At 37.0% G+C, this 25,261-nt stretch overlaps 2 protein-coding genes across 12 annotated transcripts in view; both read left to right on the plus strand.

Annotated features, from left to right (window-relative positions):
• HSF5 (heat shock transcription factor 5) overlaps positions 1-18,407 on the plus strand; it is a 36,859-nt gene extending 18,452 nt beyond the window's left edge. The window contains exons 5-6 of the mRNA XM_014826846.3: positions 37-214; positions 16,166-18,407. Of these exons, the coding sequence (XP_014682332.3) occupies positions 37-214; positions 16,166-16,236 (249 nt within the window). The 3' untranslated portion in view covers positions 16,237-18,407. The remainder of the gene's footprint in view (positions 1-36; positions 215-16,165) is intronic.
• Positions 18,408-20,924: 2,517 nt separating this feature from the next.
• The window catches only part of RNF43 (ring finger protein 43), a 60,694-nt gene continuing 56,357 nt past the window's right edge, over positions 20,925-25,261 (plus strand). Inside the window, exons 1-2 of one of the 11 annotated variants that reach the window (XM_070482909.1) lie at positions 20,925-21,574; positions 22,519-23,259. In XM_070482909.1, coding sequence (XP_070339010.1) covers positions 23,008-23,259 — 252 coding nt within the window. In that variant the 5' untranslated portion in view covers positions 20,925-21,574; positions 22,519-23,007. Of the gene's footprint in view, positions 23,260-25,261 lie in introns of all 11 variants that reach the window. The other 10 variants (XM_070482912.1, XM_044744702.2, XM_070482908.1 and 7 more) reach the window with 10 other exon arrangements.

The following is a 25,261-nucleotide window of genomic DNA, read 5'->3' on the forward strand; positions in this document are numbered from 1 at the left end:
GGAAATTCAGAATAATGAGTGGGTTTAATATTTTAGGTGGATGCCAGTATAAAATGCCAGACCAATCCACCTGAGAATATCTTGCCTTCAGAACAGATGGGATTCCTAATTTCAGAAATGGGGCCTGCTAGCAAGCCTAGTAAAGACACAGGTTTATCCACTCCAGCCAGATACAGAGAGCGAAGAAGCAACTCACAGCAAGGAAAGTCCCCTGGTAAGGATTATTGTGCTCTGGAATGCTAGAAGTAGAACCATGGTGTAGAACTAATATATGAACAACAGTTTTTCTGGGTTTTCATTTATTATTCGTACTTGTATTATACTTATCATATTGCTGTTTTACATAACTGTAATTTTAACTCTATGTTTTTTCTTAATTATCCTTGTAAAGTATGTAAAAGTTATTTTCCTAATATTGCATGTAAGGATTTGGGTTTTGGAAAAGATAGAACATATTAAGTAAAAGCAAAAGTATTTGGGTTAATTTGGAGAAGGCAAAGATGAAGGGTCACTTAATAACTGCTTCAGATGCCAAAGACTTTGTAAATATAGATGTGCTTGTTCTCTTATTAACAGACTATGGGACAAGAGGGAATGTACTTACATTGTGGCAGGAAAAAATTAGATGGACATTAAAGACATTATCCTGAGCTCGTTATAAAGATGCTGTAAAGTATGACTCTGTATCAATGGGATTGTTTTTCTTGTGGTTTGTAGGAGCCCAGAATTAGTGATTGTTTTGGCACATATAGTTGGTTCTACTCTTTCTAGGGAAATTGGACAAAATCATTTTTTAAAGACAATAGTGATATCTAATAAAACATGTTTCTTATATGATCCAAAAGCAAGTCATCAAAGTGTCCAGTGGACAACTTTAATATTCTCAAATTATGTGCATGTCAGTGGCATGCAGTTCAGGTAGAAATAATCAGTCGGGTCAAACAATCATTGTAACTTATAAAATTTGAAAAATGTTGAGAACTTTTGTGAGAATTTCTCCAAAAAGTAAACTAGTAGTGATGTGATCAAGATGTTGCTCAGACTCATAGTGTTCTTTCTGCAAAACACCTTTCAGAGTAAAAACTATCTTGATCACTCATCTTATTCATTAAATTTAGTTTTAACAGTCTAAAACTTTTAGTTGAGTATGTGATTCAATCATGATCAAAGATTAAGACTTCTCACCACTGAAGATGTTTAAAACAATGGCATAGACTTTGAAGGCAATTGAGAAAAGGACAGGAAGTAATATTTACTGCATACTTATTTTTATGCCATACAACAATCTTGATGAAAGTGCTATTGTCATCATTTTAAAGATCAGGAAACTTAGGCTTGGAGAGGATAAGTAACTTGTTCAAGGTCACACAGTAATTAATGGAGCTAATATTTTACTCAAAATCACTTTGTTGATTGTGTCTTTTGATGCACAGAAATTTTTAAGTTTGACAGGGTGCCATTTGTCTATTTTTGCTTTTGTTCCCTCTGCTGTTAGTGTCATATCCAAGAAATCATTGCCAAGTCCAATGCCATGAAATTTTCCCACTGTGTTTTCCTCCAGGTATTTTATAGTTTTACGTCTTACATTGAGGTCTTTAATCCATTTTGAGTTAATTTTTGGATATGGCATACGATAAGGGTCCAACTTCATTCTTTTGCATGTGGATATCCAGTTTACCAGCGCCATTTGTTGAAAAGTCTATCCTTTCCCCATTGAATGGTCTTGGCATCCTTGCCAAAAATCGTCCATCTGATCATATATGTGAGGGTTTATTTCTGGGTCTCTCTATTCTAGTCCATTGGTCTATTTGTCTTTATGCCAATACCATATGATCTCTGTTTAACCACTCAATTCTGCCATTGTAGCACAAAAGCAACCATAGAGAATACATAAATATATAAATGAATGGTTGTGGCTATGTTCCATTAAAACTTTACAAAAACACATGCTGGGCCCAATTTGATCCAGAGGTCACAATTTGCTGACTGCTGAGTTAGACTAATAGCTTACTTCTGAGCAACTATGGAAGTGAGAAAAGAGTGGAATCACATTTTCAATATACTGTGAAAGAAAACTGCAATCCTAGAAATCTCTGCCCGGCAAAAAGATCCATTAAGAATGAAGGCAAAATGAAGACAATTTCAGGTAAACACAAAATTGAGAGCATGTGCCACAGCAGATCAGCACTAAAGGAAACTCTGCAGAGTGTTCTTTAGGCAGAAGGAAACTACAGTAAAGGTATTGATTAATACGATTTTTGAGGGATCAAGGATACATGTAGTTTCTAGGGTAATCACCAACACGATAGAAATAATCAAAAGAATGCTGGAAAGGGAGAAGAAATGAATGAAAAATAAAACAAAGAAAAAACAAATAATAAAATGGTTGACCCAAATTCAACCAATACAATTATGATATATACAGGTATGCCTTGTTTAATTGCACATTGTTTTATTGTACTTTGCAGATATTGCATTTTTTACAAGACCCTCCACCAGCAAAAAGATTATAAATCACTGAAGGCTCAGTTGATGTTTAGCATTTTTTAGCAATAAAGTTTTTTGTTTTTTTTGAGGAAGATTGGCCCTGAGCTAACATCTTCTGCCAGTCCTCTTCTTTTTGCTGAGGAAGGCTGGCCCTGAGCTAATATCCGTGCCCATCTTCCTCTACTTTATATGTAGGACGCCTGCCACAGCATGGCTCAATGGATGGTGTGTGGGTCCGCACCCGGGGTCCAAACTGGCAAACCCTGGGCCACCAAAGCGGAACGTGCGAACTTAACCACTGCACCACCAGGCCAGCCCCACAATAAAGTATTTTTTAACTAAGGGATATATAATACTTTTTTTAAACATAATACTATTTCACACTTACTAGACTACAGTGTAGTGTAGACATAACTTTTATATGCACTGGGAAACCAAAAAATTTGTGTAACTTGCTTTATTGCAGTGGTCTGGAACCAAATCCACAATATCTCCAAGGTATGCCTGTAAAAGGTCTTAAAAATTCCAGTTCAAAGGCAGAGATTGCTAGAGTAGATAAAACTCCTCCTATTAGGCTGGCTATAGGGAACGTGTAGGTTGACACTTAAGTGGATGGAAAAAGATATAACATGCAAAAATGAAGGATGAGAAGGCTGGTATGGTTTTTTATTAATATCAGATAAAATAGACTTTCAGACAAAGAGTATTATAAAGAGGGCCACTTCACCTGTGACTAGCCTGGTGGCATAGTGGTTAAGTTTGCATGTTCTGCTTCAGTGGCCTGGGGTTCACAGTTTCGGATCCCAGGTGCAGACCTAGCACTGCTCATCAAGCCACACTGTGGTGGCACCCCACATAAAATAGAGGAAGATTGGCACAGATGTTAGCTCAGTGACTATCTTCTTCAAGCAAAAAGAGGAAGATTGGCAACAGATGTTAGCTCGGGGCCAATTTTCCTCACCAAAAGAAAAAAAAAAAAAGAGGACCACTTCATAATGATGAACAATTCATCAGGGAGACAGATCAAATATAAATGTGTTTTTATGTAAAGATAGACCCTCAAAATACATGAAGCAAAAATTGACAGAAATTAAAGGGAGAAACAGACAATTCTGCAATATAGTAGGATTTTTAACACCTCTATCTTAGAAATTGATAGAATAACTAGACCAAATATCAGTAAAGACTTAGATGATCTGAACAACATAATCAACCACCCTGAACTAACTGGCATCCAACAACTGCAGCATATACATTATTTTCAAGTGCACGCAGTACATTTGCTGAGATAGGTGATATCCTGGGCCATAAAACAAGTCTCAATAAATTTAAAAGAATTGAAATCATCCAAAGTATGTTCTCTGAATACAACAGAATTAAGTTAGAAATCAGTAACAATAGATTAACTAGGACAACCTCAAATAGCTGAAAATAAAGTGACATACTTCTAGATAATTCATGAATCAAAGACAAAAATCACAGGGAAAATTAGAAAATGTTTTAAACTGAGTGACAATGAAAATACAACATCAAAGTTTATGGGCTGAAGCTAAAGCAGAATTAGAATGAAATGTATAGCTTTAAATGCTAATATTAGAAAAGAAATAAGGTCTAAAATCAATGACCTGAGGTTTCACCATAAGAAATAGAAGAAGAAGAGGAAAGGAAACTCAAAGTAAAAGATAAGGAAAGAAATAATAAAAATAAGAGTAGAAATCAATGAAATAGAAAATAGACAATTGAGAAAATTAACACATATAAAACTGGCTCTTTGAAAAGATGAGCAAAGTTGACAAACCTCTAGCTAAACTGATCAAGAAAAGAGAGAACACAAGTCATAACTATCAACAATGAAAAAGAGATTGTCACCTCAGAATCTATAGATATTATCTATTATATCTATTATCTCAATGTCTATGGATATTAAAAGGATAACAAGAGAATACTATGGACGATCTTATGTCAATGAACACAACAAATATTAAATAAATGGAATAGACTCATTTCTTGAAAAACACAACTTGCCAAAATTCACAAAATAAGAACCAAATGAATAGCCCTACGTCTATTAAAGAAGTTAAGGGGCCAGCCCGGTGGTGTAGTGGGTTAAGTTCACGCACTCCACTTTGGTGGCCTGGGGTTCGCTGGTTTGGATCCTGGGCGTGGACCTAACACTGCTCCTCAAGCCACACTGTGGCAGCATCCCACATAAAATAGAGGAAGATTGGCACAGATGTTAGCTCAGGGCCCATCTTCCTTACACACACACACAAAAAGTTGAATTGGTTATCAAAAACTGTCCTCAAAAGAAGAAAAGAAGATTACAGACCAGTAATCCTCATGAATATAGATGCAAAAATCATTGACTAAATAGTAGTAAATTGAATCCAGCAATATGTGAAAAAGGTAATACACCACAACCAAGTAGAGTTTGTCTCAGGGATGCAAGGCTTGATTGATTTTCAAATGTTAAACAATGTTATTCACCATATTAACAGAATAAAGGAAAAAAACTCTACAATGATTTCAGCAGATGCAGGGAAAGCACTTGACAAAATTCAGCACTCATTCATAATAAAAACTCTCAACAAAGTAGGAATAGTAGAAAATTCCTCAAACTGAAAAGAGCATCTATAAAATATGTGTAGTGAAGATCATAATCAATGGTGAAAGACTAAACTGTTTACCCCAGAGACTGGGAACAAGGTAAGAATGCCCACTTTCACCACTTATATCAATATTGTCCTGGCAGACCTAGCTATTACAACAGGCAAGAAAAAGAAAGAAAAGGCATAAAGATTGGGAAGGAAGAAGTAAAACTGTATTTACAGATGGTATGATTATTTATGTAAAAATATGTAGGGAATCTACAAAATAACTACTAGAACAAATGAATTTAGCAAGGTTGCAAGACATAAGATTAATATACAAAAATCAATTGGGGGCCGGCCCTGTGGCCGAGTGGTTAAGTTTGTGTGCTGCGCTTCAGTGGCCCAGGGTTTTCCCGGTTCGGATCCTGGGTGCGGATGTGGCACCACTCATCAGGCCATGCTGAGACAGTGTCCCACATGCCATTTGCTTATTTAAATTATACGATGATTTAAAGGAAGAATAAATATTAGGAGACAACTAGAAGTCCCTGTTACATGGACTCAGAGAAAATATTTACAAAACAAAATATAAAGCATTGTATTCATAACACATAAAAGCTCGTACAAATCAGTAAGAAAAAGGCAACCCACTAAAAATAAAATGATATTAATATGCAGTTCAGAAGAAGAAATACAAACGACCAGTAAGCATGTAGAAAGATGTTGAACCCCTCAGAGAAATCAGTAATCAGAGAAATGCAAATTAAATCAACCAAGAAAAATTTTTTTGCCAATTTGATTAGCACAACTTAAAACTATTTGATAAATCCAGATTTGATAAAGGTGTAGGGAAAAAGGAATCTCCTATACTCTGTAATTGACTAGTAAATTTTTATAGCATTTTGGAGGGCAATTTGGCATTATTTGTAAATAACTAAAATGCTCATGTGCTTTGACTCAGGAATTGCACTCCTAGGAATCTCTCCTACAGAGTTCACTATAATGTTATTTATGATAGCAAAAATTTGCAAAAGGCATAAATGCCTGACAATAGGGAACTAGGTAAATTATGATAAATTCATGTAATGAAATACTATGCAACATTTAAGAAAGTAAAGTAACTTGATATGTTACCTGGAAAGATAGTAAGTGTTCATAATGTGTTAAGTGAATGAAGCAAGTATGCAGCACAATAGTCAAGGACAACTCCCTCTCTAGAAAGAAAAAAGGAAAAGTATATAACGTATAATTATAGAAACAAATCTGGACTTATGTGATAAAACTGATACATGTTATTGCAGTGGGAAAGTAGATTGGAGATGTAGTGAGGTATTTTTTTACTTCTCAATTTGTGTATGAATGTACATAGTGGTGGAATTATGGGAGATTTTCACTCCCTTTTTGTATTTTTCTAGATTTTTCAAATTGAAAAAAATCCAAAAATACTAAAAATAGTTTAAATATTTTAATGTGTTCTATAGTGTGAATATAAAAGCCTCAAGATAATAGGAATGAGCAATTTAAAGAATGTTTTAAAAAAAATATTTGCATCTGAGATATTAACCTGGCTTTTGAGGTTTAGATATGATTGACTCAAGCTAACTTTATTCTATGCCAAAAATGCTTTTCCAAGATTTCTGAGAATTTCTAGGGCTTACACTGGCTTTTGTTTTTGAGTTTCTGCTTCTGTTTAATTCCATATTCATCCATTTCTCACTTCCTAAAGCTGTCCTCTCTGGTCTGCTCCATGCCAGATCCGATGCAGAACTTAGGCTGCTTCCTTTGATTTCTCCCTTCCCCCAAGCTTTTACAGTAGGCGTGTGTGTGTATAGCACACTTTTCTGAAGGTTTGGAGAGGTAGAAGGGGTTTGTATTTAAGATATTGCAAATAATTTAAAATAGAATATTAGCCATCCTTCTTTTTAAAAGGCCTTTAGTCACTTTACCACTTTGTCCCCTTGCCTTGTCGTTAGTCAATATAGCCTCCTGCCTTGTTGCCCACTTCCCATGTACTAGCACCGTCCCTTCTTTTTTCTGGTCACTTTTCTTTCTCTTCTTATCCCAGGCCCTGAATTCTGTGTCTTGCTTAGGCAGGGAAGGTTAGGTATCTCTTCTATTTCCTAATGTCCTTGAGGCTTCATCTTCCCCAGCCAAAACAACCTGTCAAGATATATTCCTCAACAAAGACGGTCGCCTCTCCAAGAGGAACTCTGGTGCCTGCTGTTAAAATAATAATTTCCTCTCTTTTACTACATATTATGCTTGTAAGTGTAACTGATAAAATAATTAGCACATTAATTATCTTTATTAACTCTTCCTCTTTTTTTAATTGTTTTTTTCCCTAAGAAAAGCCTTATCCTTCGGTCAGTAGTATTGATAGATGAGTGTTAATTGACCTTGACTTCCTGCTGTGAAACAGCAGAGTTGTGAAATACTGGCATTATTATGACATCTAATTACATTTTCATTTTAATAGGGCAGGGAGCAAATGACTTATGCTTAAGCTAGAACCTCTTTGCTAAAAAGTTAACTTTTGTAATCAAAGTGTAAGCAGAAATACAATTCATGAAGTTGCAAATTATTCTTCCTTGATAGAACTTAGCCTAACAGTTGGTCTATGAAAATGTGGCTATATATACAGTCCTGTGGCATTAAAAGACTTTAACCAAAGTCAATATAAGATTTATACTATCTTTTAGAGGCAGTATGGCCTAGTAGATAGAAAGAAAGCTTTTGGTATTAGAAAAACCTAAATTAGAATCTGGATTCTGCCATTTACTGTGGTAACCTTTAACATATTTACTGAGCCTGAGTTTCTTCATTTGTAAAGTGAAAATAATAATGATATAAAACATATAACTGGCTTAGTATGCCCGGTACATAGTAAGTAGTGAGTACATGGTAGCAATAGAATTTTAGCAATAGTTATTCTTTTCATAATACTTATTACTCCTATGCTTATTACTGTTAAGTACTTTTCAAATGACTGGTCTCACTTTAAATTCACATGGGCTCCCAGTGTTGCCATCAACCCTGTAATACTTTCCTAGTCAGTACTCTCCCCATTTTCCAAAGCCACTCTATCATATCTTCTCTCTGCTCCAACTTCCAACACCCTTCCTCTTTTCATTCTCAGCTATGACCTTGTTTCTTATTTTTCTGAGAAAATAGAAGCAGCTAGACAAGAACTAACTTTCCTTTTTTTTTTTTAAAGATTGGTACCTGAGCTAACAACTGTTGTCAGTCTTCTTTTATTTTTTTTTCTGCTTTTTCTCCCCAAATCCCCCCAGTACATAGCTGTATATTTTAGTTGTGGGTCCTTCTAGTTGTGGCATGTGGGACGCTGCCTCAGCATGGCCTGATGAGGGGTGCCATGTCTGCGCTCAGGATCTGAACCAGCGAAAGCCTGGTCTGCCAAAGCGGAGCTCGTAAACTTAACCACTGGGCCACCGGGCCTGCCCCTAGAAGAGAACTTTCATATCTTCCCACCAACAAATCTGTCAGTCTCCATTTGTAACCCTAGACTCTGCTTTCCCTCCTGTTACAATGGAAAAAGGCCAAGACTTCCATTTGTGTACAGAATCCCATCCCCTTTTGTGTACTTATAGATTTAGCACTTACCGTTATCCCCCTTACTCTTCAATCATCACATTTTACCTTTTATGTTAGATAATTTCCATCAGCATACAAACATGCCATCGTAGGTTCTATGTTAAAAGAAATTCCTTTCCCCTTTCCTTCATTCATATTTCCATCCAGCTACTAGTCCATTTTTCCGATCCCTTTAGAGACAAGCTCCTTCAAAGCATATCCTTATCTCAACCAGGTTTTCCAATCAAGTTTTCATTTCTGCTATTCAACTGAAACTGCTTTTGTCCAGATTTCCAATGACTGCCACGTTGCCAAATCCAGCAGTCAGTTCTCAGTCCCTATTTTACTGTACCTCAGCAGCATTTGAACAGACTACTTCAAGCTTCCTGAAGTACTTTCTTCACTTGGTTTCTGGAACATCACTCTTTCCTGGTTTTCCTTCAACCTCACTGGCCACTTTGGAGTTTCTTTTACTGATTCCTCTTTATCTTCCCTGACTTTTAATTATCGATGAGTCTCAGAGGTCACTTCTTAGACCTCTTTTCTTCTCTCTCTATTCAATTCCTAGATAATCTCAACCAGTCTCTCATTGCTTTTATTATCGTCTTTATAGTGATGACTCCTAAATTTATATCTTATCTCAATCTTTTCTGAACTCCAGACTTACATACCTTATTGCTTACACCACGTCTTTGTTTGACTGTCCAATAGGTGTCCCAAACTTAACATATTCCATGCTTCCCCCAAATGTTTCCATGCTTTTACTTATTTTGGGAAATAGTACTTCTGGTCACCTCTAGTCAATCAAAAATCTTAGAATCTTCCTTGACTCTCTTCTCTCACATCCCACATCCAACCCATAAGCAAATCGTATCAGCTCTGTCACAGTGTAGATCCAGAAACTGACCATTTCTCATCACCTTTACATGCTGTCACCATGGTCCAAGCCACTACCATCTCTTGCCTAGGTGACTACAATAACTTCTTAACTGGTCTTCCTGCTTCCACTGGAAGCCCCTGCAGTCTTTTCTCTACGCAGCAATCAGAGAGATGCTTCTAAAACATTAATTACTTCTGTGTTTAAATTTTTCCAAAGATTTTCTATCACATTTAGAATAAAATTAAAAAATCCTTACTAATGTCTACAAGATGCTGAATGATTTGGCTCCTGGCAACTGCTCTGACTTCATCTCCTATCACCTTCTGTCTCCCTCGTCTATTCTAGCCACAGCAGCCTCTTCACTACTCTCAACACCTGAAGCATAATCCTGCCTTCACACTTGCTGTTCTCTTTGTCTGAAATGTTCCCCACCCAGATATTTACACGGCTTGCTCCTTCATTTCATTCAGTTCTCTACTCAAATGCCAGCTCATCATAGAAATCCTTCTGACCACGCTTTCTGAAATAGCACCCTATTCCCCATGTCCTGCCTTCCCTCAGTCTCTATTCTTTATCCTCATTTGCTTTTCTTCTATAGTGCTTATCACTACTTGACATTTTCTAATTTATTTTTCTCCCCTTCTAGAAGATTAGTTCCATGAGGAACAAAGCAAGGACTTTGTTTTGTTCATTGCTGTTTCTCCAGCACCTAGATTATTACCTGTGGCACTCAGTGTTTGTTGAATCAATGAATGAATTGCTTTCTCCTCCATCAGATATACTCTTATCTTACTAGTATACCTAGGAGTGGAATTGCTCGGTTGTATGGTAATTCTGTGTTTAACTATTGAGGAACTGCCAAACTATTTTCCATAATAGCTGGACCATTTTACATTCCCACCAGTAATGTACAAGGGTTCCCATTTTTCCGCATCTCTGCTAACACTTGTTATTTTCCACTTTTAGTATTATTATTATAGCCATCCTAGTAGATAAGAAGTGGTATCTCATTGTGATTTTGATTGCATCTCCTTAATGACTAATGATGTTGAGCATCTTTTCATGTGCTTGTTGGCCATTTGTATATCTTCTTTGGAGAAAAGACAATTTTTTAGACAATTATTATAACGATATTCTATTTAATAGAATCTTCTATTTTGGTTAAATTTATCTTGATTATAGCCCTAGTGTGTGCTATTAGAACAGAAGCTGATAAGTTATGGCTTGTGGACTAAATTTAGCTCTCTGCCTATTTCTATATGGCCTGCAAGCTAAGCATGGTTTTTACATTTTAAATGGTTGGAGGGAAAATTAAAGGAAGAATATTTCATGACACATGAAAATAATATGAAATCCAAATTTCAGTCTCCATAAATAAAGTTTAATTGGAACACACTGCCACACCCATTCATTTATATTTTATCCATGGCTGCTCTCACACTACCACAGCAGAGTTGAACAGTTGCAATAGAGGCCATATCGCCCATAAATAAATAATAATAAGTAAATCAAAAAATATTTGCTATCTAGCTCTTTACAGAAAAAGTTTGCGTACTCTGTGTCTTACTCTGTTCGGGCTGCTATGACAAAAATACCTTGCAATAGGTGGCTTATAAACAACAGGAAGTTACGTCTCACAGTTTTGAAGGCTGGGAAGTCCAAGTTAAAGGCGCCAGCAGATTCAGTGTCTGGTGAGAGCTTGCCTCCTGGTTCACAGACAGACATCTTGCTGTGTCCTCACATGGCAGAAGGGATGAGGATGAAGGAGCTCTCTGGGATCTCTTTTATAATGCACTAATCTCATTCATAAAGGCTCCACTCTCATGACCTAATCAGCTCCCAAAGGTCGCACCTTCTAACATCGTCACATAGGGGGTTAGGTTTCAACATACGAATTTTTGGAGGACACAAACATTCAGTCTGTTGCACCCTGTATTAGAAAGTCCTTGGGGCTGGCCCCGTGGCCAGGTGGTTAAGTTTGCGCACTGCACTTCGGTGGCCCAGGGTTTCACCGGTTTGGATCCTAGGCGCAGGCATGGCACCACTCATCAGGCCACACTGAGGCAGCGTCCCACATGCCACAACCAGAAGGACCTACAACTAAAATACACGACTATGTACTGGAGGGATTTGAGGAGAAAAGGCAGAAAAAAACCCAAAAACAAACAAAAATTTTAAAAAAAATAAAAAGAAAGTCCTTCTTGTTAGCTTCTGATCTTTTCACAGGGCTGATCACTGATGACCAGAGAAGCTTTAAGAGAGTAAGGAAGGGCTGGGCCTGTGGCTGAGTGGTTGAGTTCATGTGCTTGGCTTTGGTGGCCCAGGGTTTCGCCGGTTCGGATCCTGGGCGCAGACATGGCGCCACTCATTAGGCCATGTTGAGGCGGCGTCCCACATGCCACAACTAGAAGGACCCACAACTAAAATATACATCTATGTATTGGGGGAATTTGGAGAGAAAAAGCAGAAAAAAACCCAAAGATTGGCAACAGTTGTTAGCTCAGGTGCCAGTCTTTAAAAAAAAAATAAAGAGGAGGTACTTTTGGGGAAGACTCAAAATAGACTAGTGTTCACTTTAGTTCTTGTAGATAACCAAATGTTGTTTATTTTGATAGATACTAAACTTCAAGGTTAAAGTATTAATAATAGGAACCAAATGTAAAATTCCTGAAGTATCACTGAAATTTCAACTGTCACTATCATTAAAAGTGTTTCCCTTCAATGAGGTTCCAATTCCCACAATACATTATTTATGGTAAAAATAAGAGAATTTCATGAAATCACCTCTAAAGACTCCTTTGGCCCCAAATTCTGAAACACTATAATTCTCACATTAACTGTTGGAATGTCGTTATGTTGCTGAGTAGCCCATTGAACAGGGGCATCCTGTATTCCAGAACTTATCAGTGCCCTTCTGTAACGGAATTATTTTGAAAATTTGTCTGCCCTTTTTAAGAAGGGGCGTCTTCTCACCCTTGTAGCTTTCTTTGAATTTCTTTTCGAATAAGAGACTTAAGTTGATTAGGTATCTAGATTGCATTGATTTCAATAGATGGGAATTTTGTTAGAAGGAGGCTGTTAATCACCGTCATTGCCAAGCTGCGTGTAGGCCTTTTGAGCACGGGTTGACTTAAGGAAATACCTTTTGGATCAAAAATACAAAGAGGTAAAGAAAATTAGACTCAATCTTGTTCCTCCAATTTCTATACTGATATTACCCTAAATTCAATATACCCAAATATTAATCTTATTGTGGAAGCTACGCTTTCTTATGTTCTCATCGAATATTTACTTTATAGCTAAGGGAAGCTGAATGTGTAAGAGCAAAGTTCAATTCGTTCCTAAAGAAAGGGCTTCCCATTTTGTAGCTATTGGATTATGGATGAGATTTCATGAAGGTGATAGCCCCAAAACCCTAGAAGGTGCTCTCGGGAGGAATTAAGATTCCTGAACAATGCTCTTGTCCCCTGAGCTCTTTCAGTTCTCAAACCAGTTCGGCTCTTGTCATTTCCAAATACTTATCTTCTCTTCTGATGAGTGTGCAAGATGCTCTTCTGAACGGAGTCATGTAAATGTCTAGTAGCAGCAGGCTAGTCTATGTTTTTTTGTATTTTTATTGGTCTCTATATGCTAACATTTTGATTGACTTCTTTGTTAATGAAGGAAGCTCACTTTAATAAAATTATTATATTTAGATGCTTGTTATTAGAAGCTGTGTGCCAAATGCTGCTTTAAAGCCCAATCATTAAGGTTAAGAGGGTTTGTTGCTCAGGCTACTTACTATACACAACTCATTACGAGGCTATTACAGAGCCATATAGGCTATTGTTATTTTAAACATGCCTATCTTTGATGTGTTCTTGTCTATGATTTGAACCTATCAATATGATAAAGTCTTAATAAGCAATTAAATAAATAGCATTTGTTCATTGAAAAAAAAAGGGTTTGTGTCTTTTGTTCTTCAGTCTACCTCCCCATATGAAATCTGTAGTTGATTCAATAGTCTTTACCTTTGTCATTGTCAAGAATTCTTGCTCTGCTTTCAAAGTTGGGTCACAACTGTGTCTATTCATATTCCAAAAGCTTATTTTAGTATTTTCTGTTACCGTATGGCCTGTCCCTCCTGTTCTAATAGATGGCTGAGGTGTTTAGAGAGTGATCATAATTAGGTGTTACTCCTTCCATGTCTTTTGGTCAGCTTTTAAAAATCCTAATGCCTAGGGTTGCACTCGATACCAATTAAATCAAAATGTAGGAGGGCAGGAGCTCTAGAGATCAGTGTTTTTTTAAAGACCCCCCAGGTGATTGCAATGTGCAGCGAGGGTTAGAAACCACTGGCTTTACCTATTAGCTGTATAGTGTCTATTTACTCCTCAGGATTAACTAGATGACCTTGTAATAATGCATTTTAGTTACCTGGAAAAAGAATGTTATATAAACATAAGCTACTACTGTTATTATCACTTATTATTTAGATTGTAAAGAAGCCATTTTTGTGGTAAAATATACATAACAAAATTTACCGTTTTAAACCATTTTTAAGTGTACTGTTCAGTGGCATTAAGTACATTCGCATTGTTGTACTACCATCACCACCATCCATCTCCAGAAGTTTTTCCATCTTCCCAAACTGAAGCTGCATATCCATTACACAATAACTCCCTTCCTTGCAGCCCCTGGCACTATTCTACTTCCTGTTGCTATAAATTTGAGTACTCTAGGTACCTTGTATAAGTGGAATCATACAGTATTTGTCCTTTTTGTGACTGACTTTTTTCAGTTAGCATAATGTCTTCAAAGTTCATCCATGTTGTAGCACGTGTCAGAATTTTCTTCCTTTTTTAAGGCTAAATAATATTCCATTGCATGTATATACCACATTTTGTTTATCCATTCATCCATCGATGGACACTTGGATTGCTTCCACCTTTTGGCTATTGTGAATAATGGTGCTATGATCATGGATGTTCAAGGAGCCAATTTTAAGTGATAAACTGATGGTCTGTTCTCCCTGTACAGGATGCTTATCTGGATAAATTGCTTGTTCTTTGTTAACGGGTTGTAGTGTAGTTCACCAGATGGGCAAATACCTGCCCCTAGTGTAACTGGTCTACCTTTTACAAGATATGGCAACAATTACGTACTGTTCCAGATACTTTCTAGATTTTCTCAAAGGTGGTAGTAGAATTATTTCATTGACTCAGCTCTCTTGCCCAGGCTGTGGATCAATCACTACAAATACAGTGACAAAAGTCTGTCTATGTCTAGAATGAAATAAAAGACTCATGCTGTCTAGTTTAGTGTAAGTCTAAATGCTACTAGGGCAAAATTGTAAGCTTAAAAACCAACCTAAGACTCCTTGGTCACGTTGCTCTGGAAATGGTAAAATAATTAGATTGAGTCTAGAAGCCACATTAGGATCCTTTTATTTCTGCCTGTGTTACTCAGGTAGGCCATTTAACTCTACTACTATACCTGGTCTTAGCTTTTTCTATTACAGAACCTAGTACCTGAGCTGAGAGCTCACTGTTTTTACTTTCCATTATTTTTTTTTTTTAAAGATTTTATTTTTCCTTTTTCTCCCCAAAGCCCCCCAGTACATAGTTGTATATTTTTAGTTGTGGGTCCTTCTGGTTGTGGCACATGGGACGCCGCCTCAACATGGCTTGATGAGCGGTGCCATGTCCACGCCCAGGACCTGAATCCTGGGCCACTGAAGCGGAGCGCGCAAACTTAACCACTCGGCCATGCGGCCAGCCCCTACTCTCCATTCTTAATGAGCCAGTCTTTGTTGCTTGACCTCAGGGAAGGGTATGCTTTTTTTTTTTTTTACAAACAGTTCAGCTAGGTGTTTTTAGAAGAGATCAGCTGTGTTAGTCAATAAGTATAAGTTTTATGGAGGCAATCAACTTTGGAAAAGTAGTGATTACTTATTTTAATGTTGTATTTCTGAAGGCATTGCTTTTTCATTTTTCCACAACCCACCCACCTAACCTTATAGCATTGAAGAAATGAATTTTAATTTGTGTGTGTATATTTCAGTTTGATACTTTTTCTTAATTTTTCATTTATAATAAAAGGCAATTGAGGGGCCGGCCCCCGTGGCCGAGTGGTTAAGTTCGCACCCTCCACTTCGGTGGCCCAGGGTTTCACCATTTTGGATCCTGGGCATGGATGTGGCACCACTCGTCAGGCCACGCTGAGGTGGTATCCCACATGCCATAACTAGAAGGACCCACAAGTAAAATATACAACTATGTACTGGGGGGATTTGAGGAGGAGAAGAAAAAACAAAAAGATTGGCAACAGATGTTAGCTCAGGTGCCAATCTTTAAAAAAAAAAAATAAAGGCAATTGAAAAGAGACTTGGCCACATCACTGAAAGGATAGAAACTTAAAACTTTGTTGGTCTCTTTGGGTTAACAACTGGGCTGCATCTGTGTCCTGTAGAGGTGCAGAAATGCCATAAAGTTGAGAATCTGATGAAATGATACAATTTTAGAACAGTTCTACAGGTGGAACATGAGTGACTTATTCTTCTTGTCCGAAGACTTGTCTATGGAACTCTACAGTCTGAGAGGCAAAGAGTGAGTAAACAAACCTTCTTTCTTTCTAGATCTTCATCTGCTGGTGGACGTGGCTTGCAAGCAGGAGCACTTTCCAAAGGAGGAAGAATTGAAAGAGTGAGGAATGGATGGTAAATGTGACATTGTGCACTAGCTGTAGCTGGAGGCAAACTAGCCTTGCACATGACACACTGTTGGGATTTTTTCAGTTCTGTTAAGGAAAAAAAATATTTTTGTTTTGTTAATTGAGAATTTTGTTAATTGAGAATTGGGAATTTGGTATTTCCTACAGCTGTTCTTTTCAAATTATTTACCCTGAAAACTACTAAACATGCAGCAGTCATTCTTTTTGCTGCCCAGATCCCTTTCAAATGAAAAGTCTGGCCTTCCGTACAGTCAAGAAGCATCTGAAAACTGCTGCATCTATGGTACTGGAGAATAATCTGTGTGTGTGTGCTGCTTTGTCGTCTTGCTGCTCTCAGACTGTACTCAACACAACTCCAGTAAGGAGTTCAGTCTATCTGTGTCACGTCACGGTGTGATCCTTTTAGAGAAGATTGTGTGAGAAACAAAGGCATTTGAGGTCACCAAGATCACAGGTCTAAATGGGTCAGGAATTCCAGGGAAGAAACTCTGTGAAAGACCTAATTTTCTGAGTGATTAACCAGGAAATACTCTTACTTCCTAACCCAGCATTCTGTTTCAAGAGCAAGGCATCCGGACTTGGATCATCCATCACACTTAACAGCCCCCGATTCTTTTATATTAATGGGAACATTCTTCTATTTTCATATCTTTCTTTAATTTTAATGACACATTATCATAAATGGTAAGAAAGTTTTGTTAATCTATCACTTATTTAAGTGTCTTCTAAAGAAAAGTATTTAACTTGTTTAATATAATTGTATTTATAAATGCTGGTAGATTTAAAAGTTTTAAAGCTTTATATTTTTATTAATATTGCAGGATAGAAGGATAAAGGATACATGTGTAATATTTTTATTTTGAGGGGGAAATGTACAATGTGTGAACAAAAACATTAAGAGATTTAACACAGTGTTTTCTTATTTTAGATTTTTACATTCAGTAAGTATAAATTCTCATCTGTATTAGATATTGTGTGCAAATTTTGGGAGAAACCGATTAGTAGTCATTTAACAGAAGCTATACCTCTGATATTTTTAATAGTTTATGTCTGGTTTAAGCTTCTGAGAGAATTTTGGATAGTGGGATAGAGTGTGGCATTTTTATCTTATCTCCTCTGTAGGATTCTAAATTCGAGTAGTAGAATTGTGGGACTGGTTTTTAGGAGAGGTATCTTGGATGTCTAGTTTCCAATGGTTGATCCCTCATATGCTCATCCAATGATAGCAAGAAACTTTCTGATTTAAAGCCTTTTAAATAGACTAGAACTTTCTTACTGGATTCTGTTTCATTTTTCCTAGTAAGCACTGCAGAAACAAAAGAAAAGCCTAGGAATATGAAACTTATTAAAAAGAAAAGGCACTTAGTGATATGACATAAGTACTATGCTAGCCATTGTGGGTGTAACAATTCATTTCTTAAATTGCATTGTGCCTTCCCAATGATGTCAAACCCTAGAAGTGTTACAGCAATAGTAGTTTTTTGGAAAAGAATGAGCTTTATATTGGTCTGCAGTGACTCAGTTTAGATATGAAAGTAGGTTCTGAAAAGTGACCTCTTTGGTCCATCTGATTAGATTAGTTGATGTCCACGTGATGGGCATTTATTCATCTTTATTTGCAAGGTTTAAAAGATGAGCAGATCATCAAGACTCCTACATCTTTTGGCCAGACTATGTATTTTGGCAGAGTATGTGAAGAGAAGACCTAATTTCCGAATGAAGGAACTTTGCCTTTTCTAAGTCATGTTGAAAAACTGATATACTGCGTAGGTGATATTCCTTCCCTTAAATATGCCTTTCTCAGCCTTGTATATGTTGAAAAAGATATCTTCTGAGGAACATGTATCAAGCAGGAATCTTGGCATGGATTTGATTTCAGTGGTTTTCAGTCATAATGAAATGCCTTTATCAGCTTTCCAGACTTTTTAAATATAGGAATACAAGAGACCAAGGAGCTGGATCTCCTGCTTTACTCACATGCCTGCTACCTATCAGCTAAAACTGTCATCACTGACTTGGGCAAAATGGCAGAAGATAAAATAAAGTCTTAATGTGAAATAACCAGTAGGGTCTGACATATACTAACAAGGTTCCTGACTAGCACCTCAGTATTTTAGCACCTTAAGCACAATAAATTTCAATCAGTCAACAATAAAGTGAGTGTTTCAACTAGATTTGTTGTCTTGCTTGTTTTTATGTTTACTGTTTGACTGGTGATCCATAGAAATCTCAGTTATTATGACTGTTAGTCATAATCGTAAAGTTCAAAAGAGAATGTACTCTGTTTTTCAAAGAATCTGACTTAAAAAAAAACATGTCCTGGCTTTTTTTTTTACATTTGCATGTGAATAGAGATTGAATCTTTGAAATGACATTAAGGATAAGGACAATTTTTGGACATGTTTATAGAAACCTAGTGTTTTGGAAAAAGATGAATGGTCTTCAGTAACTTTAGTCAATCCAGATGTGAAAGTAGATCCTGAAGGATGATCTGTCTCACGTGTAAGATTGCATAGTAGATGTCAGTGAGATGGGCATTTCATTACCATAGTGATGGCATCTTTATGACATCTCTGTGGAAGTTGTGGTGAGGAGTAACTCCAAAACTCTGAAGCTGGAGAATAATTTCTCTTGCTTGTCAATTCTAGTGGCTTAAATAAACATGGTCTATCAGTGAACTAAACTACCTAGAGCTGTTTGGTTTGATCCTGAGTATCTCAAGGAACCCAGGTTCATGATACATATTATTATCATTCCCAGATCTCAGAGTTTCCTCAAAAGAGGGCATCCACATCTATATTTTCTTCCTTTTTTCAACTAAGTGTGTCTATTAACTCTTATGTTTAGATCTCTCCATCCCTTTGCAGGTTTCAAGCAGGAACAGGTGAGGCAAAGTCCATTAGTAGGTTACTTTTTGTTTGGTTTAATTTTAAAGATGTTTTTGCATATATCAGATATATAATAATGTATATTTTGCATTATTTATGCTGTACTGGTACATGACATACATAAATAAAAATATAAAACCATAGCAGATTTAGTAAAATTCTCTCCAGAAGAATTAGATCTATTCCTGTTCTTCAAAAAGGAGCTATAAAAGATCTATACTTGCATTATGTTCTTAAAGTCCAACCAATAAAGAAAAAGTGCTAAGTAAGAATTTACTTTAGGGGCTGGCCCCGTGGCTGACTGGTTAAGTTCACACCTCCACTTTGGCGGCCCAGAGTTTCGCCGGTTCGGATGCCAGGCACGGACATGGCGCCTCTCATCAGGCCACGCTGAGACGGCATCCCACATGCCACAACCAGAAGGACCCACGACTAGAATATACAACTATGTACTGGGGAGCTTTGAGGAGAAGAAGGAGAAGAAAAAAGAAGATTGGCAACAGATGTTAGCTCAGGTCCCAATCTTAAAAAAAAAAAAGAATTTACATCAGAATTTATCTCTGTGCTCCAGGTTAGTTATTAGGCCTAAAATACCAAAACTATCCACATAAACCTTCTTTATGGAAAAAATGCTCAAGGTGAATAGACTACTCATGCTTTTTGCTTTCAGAGGCATATCATTTAATATTTACAACAAATCTACAATGTAATTATCCACATTTTACAGATGATCAATTTGTACAATTCATTTGTACAATTTAAAAAATTTTTAAATTTTATGTGCTTCTTACCACAATTTAAATTTAAGCACATAACATAAATCTTAACCATTTTTAAGTATACAATTCAGTAGTGTTAACCACATTCACGTTGTTGCACATTTGTGCAATTTGGAAAGATTATTGGCAGCAGGTCAAAAATAAAATGGCCACGGTCAAATACAATCTGGTAATTTGAAAATTCAAATTTTAGAAACGTATGTTGGAAACTTTTCATTATTTCTAATGACAAGGTTACTAGAAGGGTTATAGTTCATGAATGTGGTAATAAACCAAAACTTAGTTTTCTTTTTGCCTATACTCTTCTCATTAAGCATATGTATTTTGCCCCTTTGCTTGTATTTATGACATAGACTTACCTGCAATCTTACTTTGAGGGCATAGGTCTGATCCATAGGATTATTTCATCTCACAAAGATCTAAGAAGAAAATAACAGATTCTAGACCTCTGACATCAACCTGATCTAAAAGCTCCATACAGGCATAGTTTAGAAAGAGCTACTGAATTTAAGTTAGTAAAAGTTGAAGAAAAACTATGCATAAAATGGACAAGAGTTCTTGCCAGAGTAGCAGACATAGGACAGCAATAAATCAGTAAGTGTTTACAGCACAGGATCACTTTATTCTGGCTTTGTGCCACTTATAGACACTAAAACCCGGAAAGAGCAGAAATCCCTTTGAACTTATATTTGCAAAACTTTGTGTCCATTCTTTTATCTTCTGAGTTTCCTTTATTTCTCTTTATTTCCTCATGCCACCATCTATCCTCTCTTGGGTACAGAATCGGCTCAGGTATCTGTTTGAGTGGCCCTGATTTACATGTGGTAGCTTGCTTACCCAGAGAAAGGTATGGAGGATTGAATTGGATGCAGTTTGGCTGTAGCTCAATAGAGGGAGTAGAGGAGCTGAGAGGGAAGCAAGAGCAAAAGAACGTGTCTGGTTAAGTAAGTGTGCGCGCACCCAAGCCCGTGCCCTAGCCTGCCAGGAGGAGGAGGGGCCAGAGGGGGTGGTGGTTCCCTCTGGCTGCTCCACCCTCACTTTGTGTCAGCAGGTAGAGAGCGTGATTGCAGTCCCAGGGGAGGGAGTCAGAGCTAGAACACCAATTACAAACCACAGGCTTCCTCCTCTTGGGAGCTGATCCAGAATTGTCTTTCTGGAAGGGAAGCACTCGAATCCTTCCGAACTTTCCAAGTCCATCCATGATTCAGAGATATTGCCTTCTCCCCTTGGGATTTTCTGTGTTCCTGGTAGTGAAGTGTTGCTGATGTATTTGCTACTTTGCTTCTTTTCTCTTTCAAGATTTGATCATTTTATATGCTGTTCGGGGAGAAAAAGAACTTTTGTTAGAAAGGAAATTTCAGAAATGAGTTTGGATCCTCTATAAGTGTGTTTAGAGTTCTTGGGGACAGTAGCTCTAACCTTGGAGTAAGTTTCTGCCTTTGACCTGCATGGATTATTTTTTCAGGCTGCGGAATTTCTCGGCACCTACCTGCAGTGTGGGGTTCTTGGTTTGGTTGCAGAGTAAGAAGGTGGAAGAATGAGCTGTACTTGGTTAAGCAGTTGAAACCTTTTTTGAGCAGGATCTATAAAAGCATAATTGAATTTGTTTCACCCCCGTGGATTCCAGTGGGCCCGGCAGCGCAACAGGTTTGCAGATTTCTTTTGAAATTGTTTTTTTTCCCCCCTCCCTCTGCCTCAGCAAAAGAAAAGAATCTATATAACAGGTTCATGTTCAATTGCTTGGCTTTTCAGCGCTTATTCTGAAGACTTTATACGATTTTTTAACTTGACCTCTGAACACAGCGGGCTTTGTGGTTGAAGTGCATTTATATTTACTTAAGGGTGCACATTTTAAAATCTTCAAATAAGATTTCGTTTGTACAAAAACTCAAATTCTCAAGTGTGCCTAGAAATAGCACAGATCTACTCTCCTCAGGCTTATTTTTACTTTTTCAGGGTGTTCTACTTAGAGCCTGTAGACTAATCACCTCCCTACTCCCCTAGCTTTAATTCCCCACCCCCTCAAGGAATTTGAAAACGTGTTAGGAATAGTCCTTTGTTTTACTTATGGACCTAGAAAATTACAGATTATAAGAGCTGGATAATAAAGTAGTTTCCAAAAGCATCTCATGGGAAATCAAAGTGCTTGGCATTCTCAAAAAGGAGAATAAAAGCTGGAATCTCTAAGAGTGAAAGGAAAATAAAGATAGAAATATGCATTTTAACTGGGAAAAATAATTGGAAAACTGACCTTTTCAAATATTCTTCTAATTATGAAAGTTAGAAAAGGTTGTGATGCTCAGGATTATCCTGTAATATGTGAAGGTACATAAATTAGCGCTTAATTTATAAGCAAATTTAGGTAGAACATTTAAAAAATTATAGTATATTTAAGTTCATGAAAAGTATTATAAATTCAGTGGGCCTAGAACTTTGACTCCACCGAAATACAGTTTAATGTGGACACTTTTATGAATACATGTTGTAGCATCTTTGGATATCTCTCAGAGGTAGCCTGAAATATTGTTCTCTCTCCTTCCCCATTAAAAAAAAATTCTCCTGTGATCTGACAAATTTTGTGACTTAAAAAGGACTATCTCTTCATTTTCTGAGCTGGAGTTTTCCACTCGCACCTTCGATGCACGGCCTTAGTCATCTACTTTGCCTTGTTTTGCTCATTAACATTGGGTTTAGTGGCTGGGCAACTTGATGCATATGGAAGACCAGCGCCAAGTGATCTGACATAATAAAAATTCACGTTGTGACATTCAACCTCAAGCAAAGTTGGAAATTCCATGGTGAAGTGGTGGTATCTTTACTAATCATAGTGAAGATGGGAGAAAATGACATACCTGCAGCAGAAGTGGGCTGAAAACCCTCTCTTCCCTGCCAGATCAGGAATGCCACCTGTTCTTGGGAATATACTTTAGAGAAAGGAAGGGCCAAAACTACGACTTGGCTTTCTGAAACTGAAGCATAAATTCTCTTTTCCTCCATTTGTCTGGATCTGAGAACCTGCGTTTGGTATTAGCTAGTGGAAGCAGTATGTATGGCCGAAGTGCATTGCTGCAGCTGGTAGCATGAGTGTTGGCCACCAGCTGCAGCTGGCTGCCCTCTGGCCCTGGCTGCTGATGGCTACCCTGCAGGCAGGCTTTGGACACACAGGACTGGTACTGGCAGCAGCGGTGGAGTCTGAAAGATCAGCAGAGCAGAAAGCTATTATCAGAGTGATCCCCTTGAAAATGGACCCCACAGGAAAACTGAATCTCACTTTGGAAGGTGTGTTTGCTGGTGTTGCTGAAATAACTCCAGCAGAAGGAAAATTAATGCAGGTAAGGATAACTTTAATGATTTCACTTTCCATCTGTTTAAAATATGCCTTTCTTCTTTTGTCTCCCAAACCAAATACCATATAAGGGCTTCTGCTGCTTAGTTTTCTATTTGTTCCATCTTTTAAGGATATTGCTTTATTGGCATTCTAAAGCAAATTATTAATTTATGCTTGAGAAGAAACATATAAATCCTGTGTTTTAGAATATCATCTGCTTATTTTTAATTCTGGAATTACATTGTCTTTTTAGATATGCATAATAAGAATTTTCTTTGCAAGCGATGTATTCTGGACACTGTTTTTTTATAGATGAAATATATGGGCTTGTATTAAATTGACCTGAGGACTGTACTTTATGTACTGTTTAAATTTGAAGTGATCATGAAGGAGGTTGATTTTAATGGTCAACAGCACCCTGAAATCTAGAATGCCCTTGGAGCATATTTGATCACTGTGTCACTTTTAAAATTCAGTCAAGCTTGAATGCTACGGCTGGCTTTATACCACGTGTGGCACCCTATTGCTAAGCCCAAAATGGAGAGGACTGGATTACAAAATGGACACAAGGTGTAAACTTGCCTCCTCATCACTTTGGTGTTGTCTACACATAATTATATTATTTTCAAAGTTTTTAAATTTAACATCTGTTTTTTATCGACCCACACAGTTTTTCAGACACAGTTTCTTAGGCTTTCAGTGTGTGTTTTGCCTGTAACTCATTCAGATCCTGCTCTTTATGTGTTGAATTTATGAACTGACTGGGGCCATAGCATTTTATAGATGAACTGCTCATTCCCCATGGTGAGGACAGAGCCTAGAGGGCTGTACCTTTTTAATGTGGCATTCTGGTGTCTTACTTCATAAAATTATGTGGTTTATTGATTAAAATTCATTTGATAAAGGGATACTTGTTGCTGTAGCTCTTGGATGCAACTTAAAATGTTAAATATGATTTATCTCAGCATGCAAGCTCAGATTTTAATTTTGTGATATGAATGGAACTGAAGTATTACATGAACTTAAATTTTTCTCTACTTAGAGAAAGAAGGTAAGGAAATTTAATAAATTATAGAACTCTCTTTTCCAAATATGGGTTTTTACATATTTGATTTAGTGGTTCTTCACGATCACTTCTTAGGCAATATTTTGAAGCTGAGATAAGTGACGTAGAAGAGGAATTGGGTGAAATAGAAGGCTTTGCTATTTAGAAAAATAAGCAGGCAAAAAATGTATCTGGAAAAAATGCAATAAGAGTTTCTGAATAAGAGTCTATTCATCTAATTTGAACTCTAGGATGGAATTAGGAATATTTAAAAGTTGAAATCATAAATCGCTTTGAATATAACAATTGGAAGGGAAACTTCCTTTCTGACCTTGTGTAGTTAATACTCTGAAGCATGAGATATGTGCTCCATTTTAATTTTTTACCCTCAGTAACTTTACTATAGAACCATATTTTGATATCTCTGAGGAACTTTGGTATCTTCGGGAGCCATGCTAAGCTTTAAGCCTTATTAATGTCCTGTGACAACTTGTTCAATGGGTTAATTATATGCTGGATAAAATAGTGTCCTCTTTTATTTTAAATTTGAATTTATTTAAACTACATAAAGTTTCTGTATCTTCATCAAGGAAAATGTGTATAGGAGACATTAACTGGCATTCTCGTCGCCATTTGTTATTTTGTCAATCTTTATCATATCTTCTCTTATTCTCCCCTTTTTCTCACTCTGGTAAATCTTGCTAATCTCTCTCTCTTTTTTTTAACTATTAACTTTGAGCCTATCAGTATGCTTTAAGAATAATTTCTTTACTTTTGAAGAGGGAATTTCATTATATCTATTATTTAGCAAGGCTTTTCAGGCTTCTCAGTGGATGGTTTGAGTCGTTGGCAATTTTCAGTCTTTCTTTACCTTTTCTGTCCACAGAAGCTTCTTCTAGGTCATTAATAAATTTGTACATGAGCCTAGTATTAATCTTTGGAGACCATCAGTGTTGGTCCT

Source organism: Equus asinus, chromosome 13, assembly GCF_041296235.1.
Source record: "Equus asinus isolate D_3611 breed Donkey chromosome 13, EquAss-T2T_v2, whole genome shotgun sequence".
In the NCBI taxonomy this organism is placed as follows: Eukaryota; Metazoa; Chordata; class Mammalia; order Perissodactyla; family Equidae; genus Equus; species Equus asinus.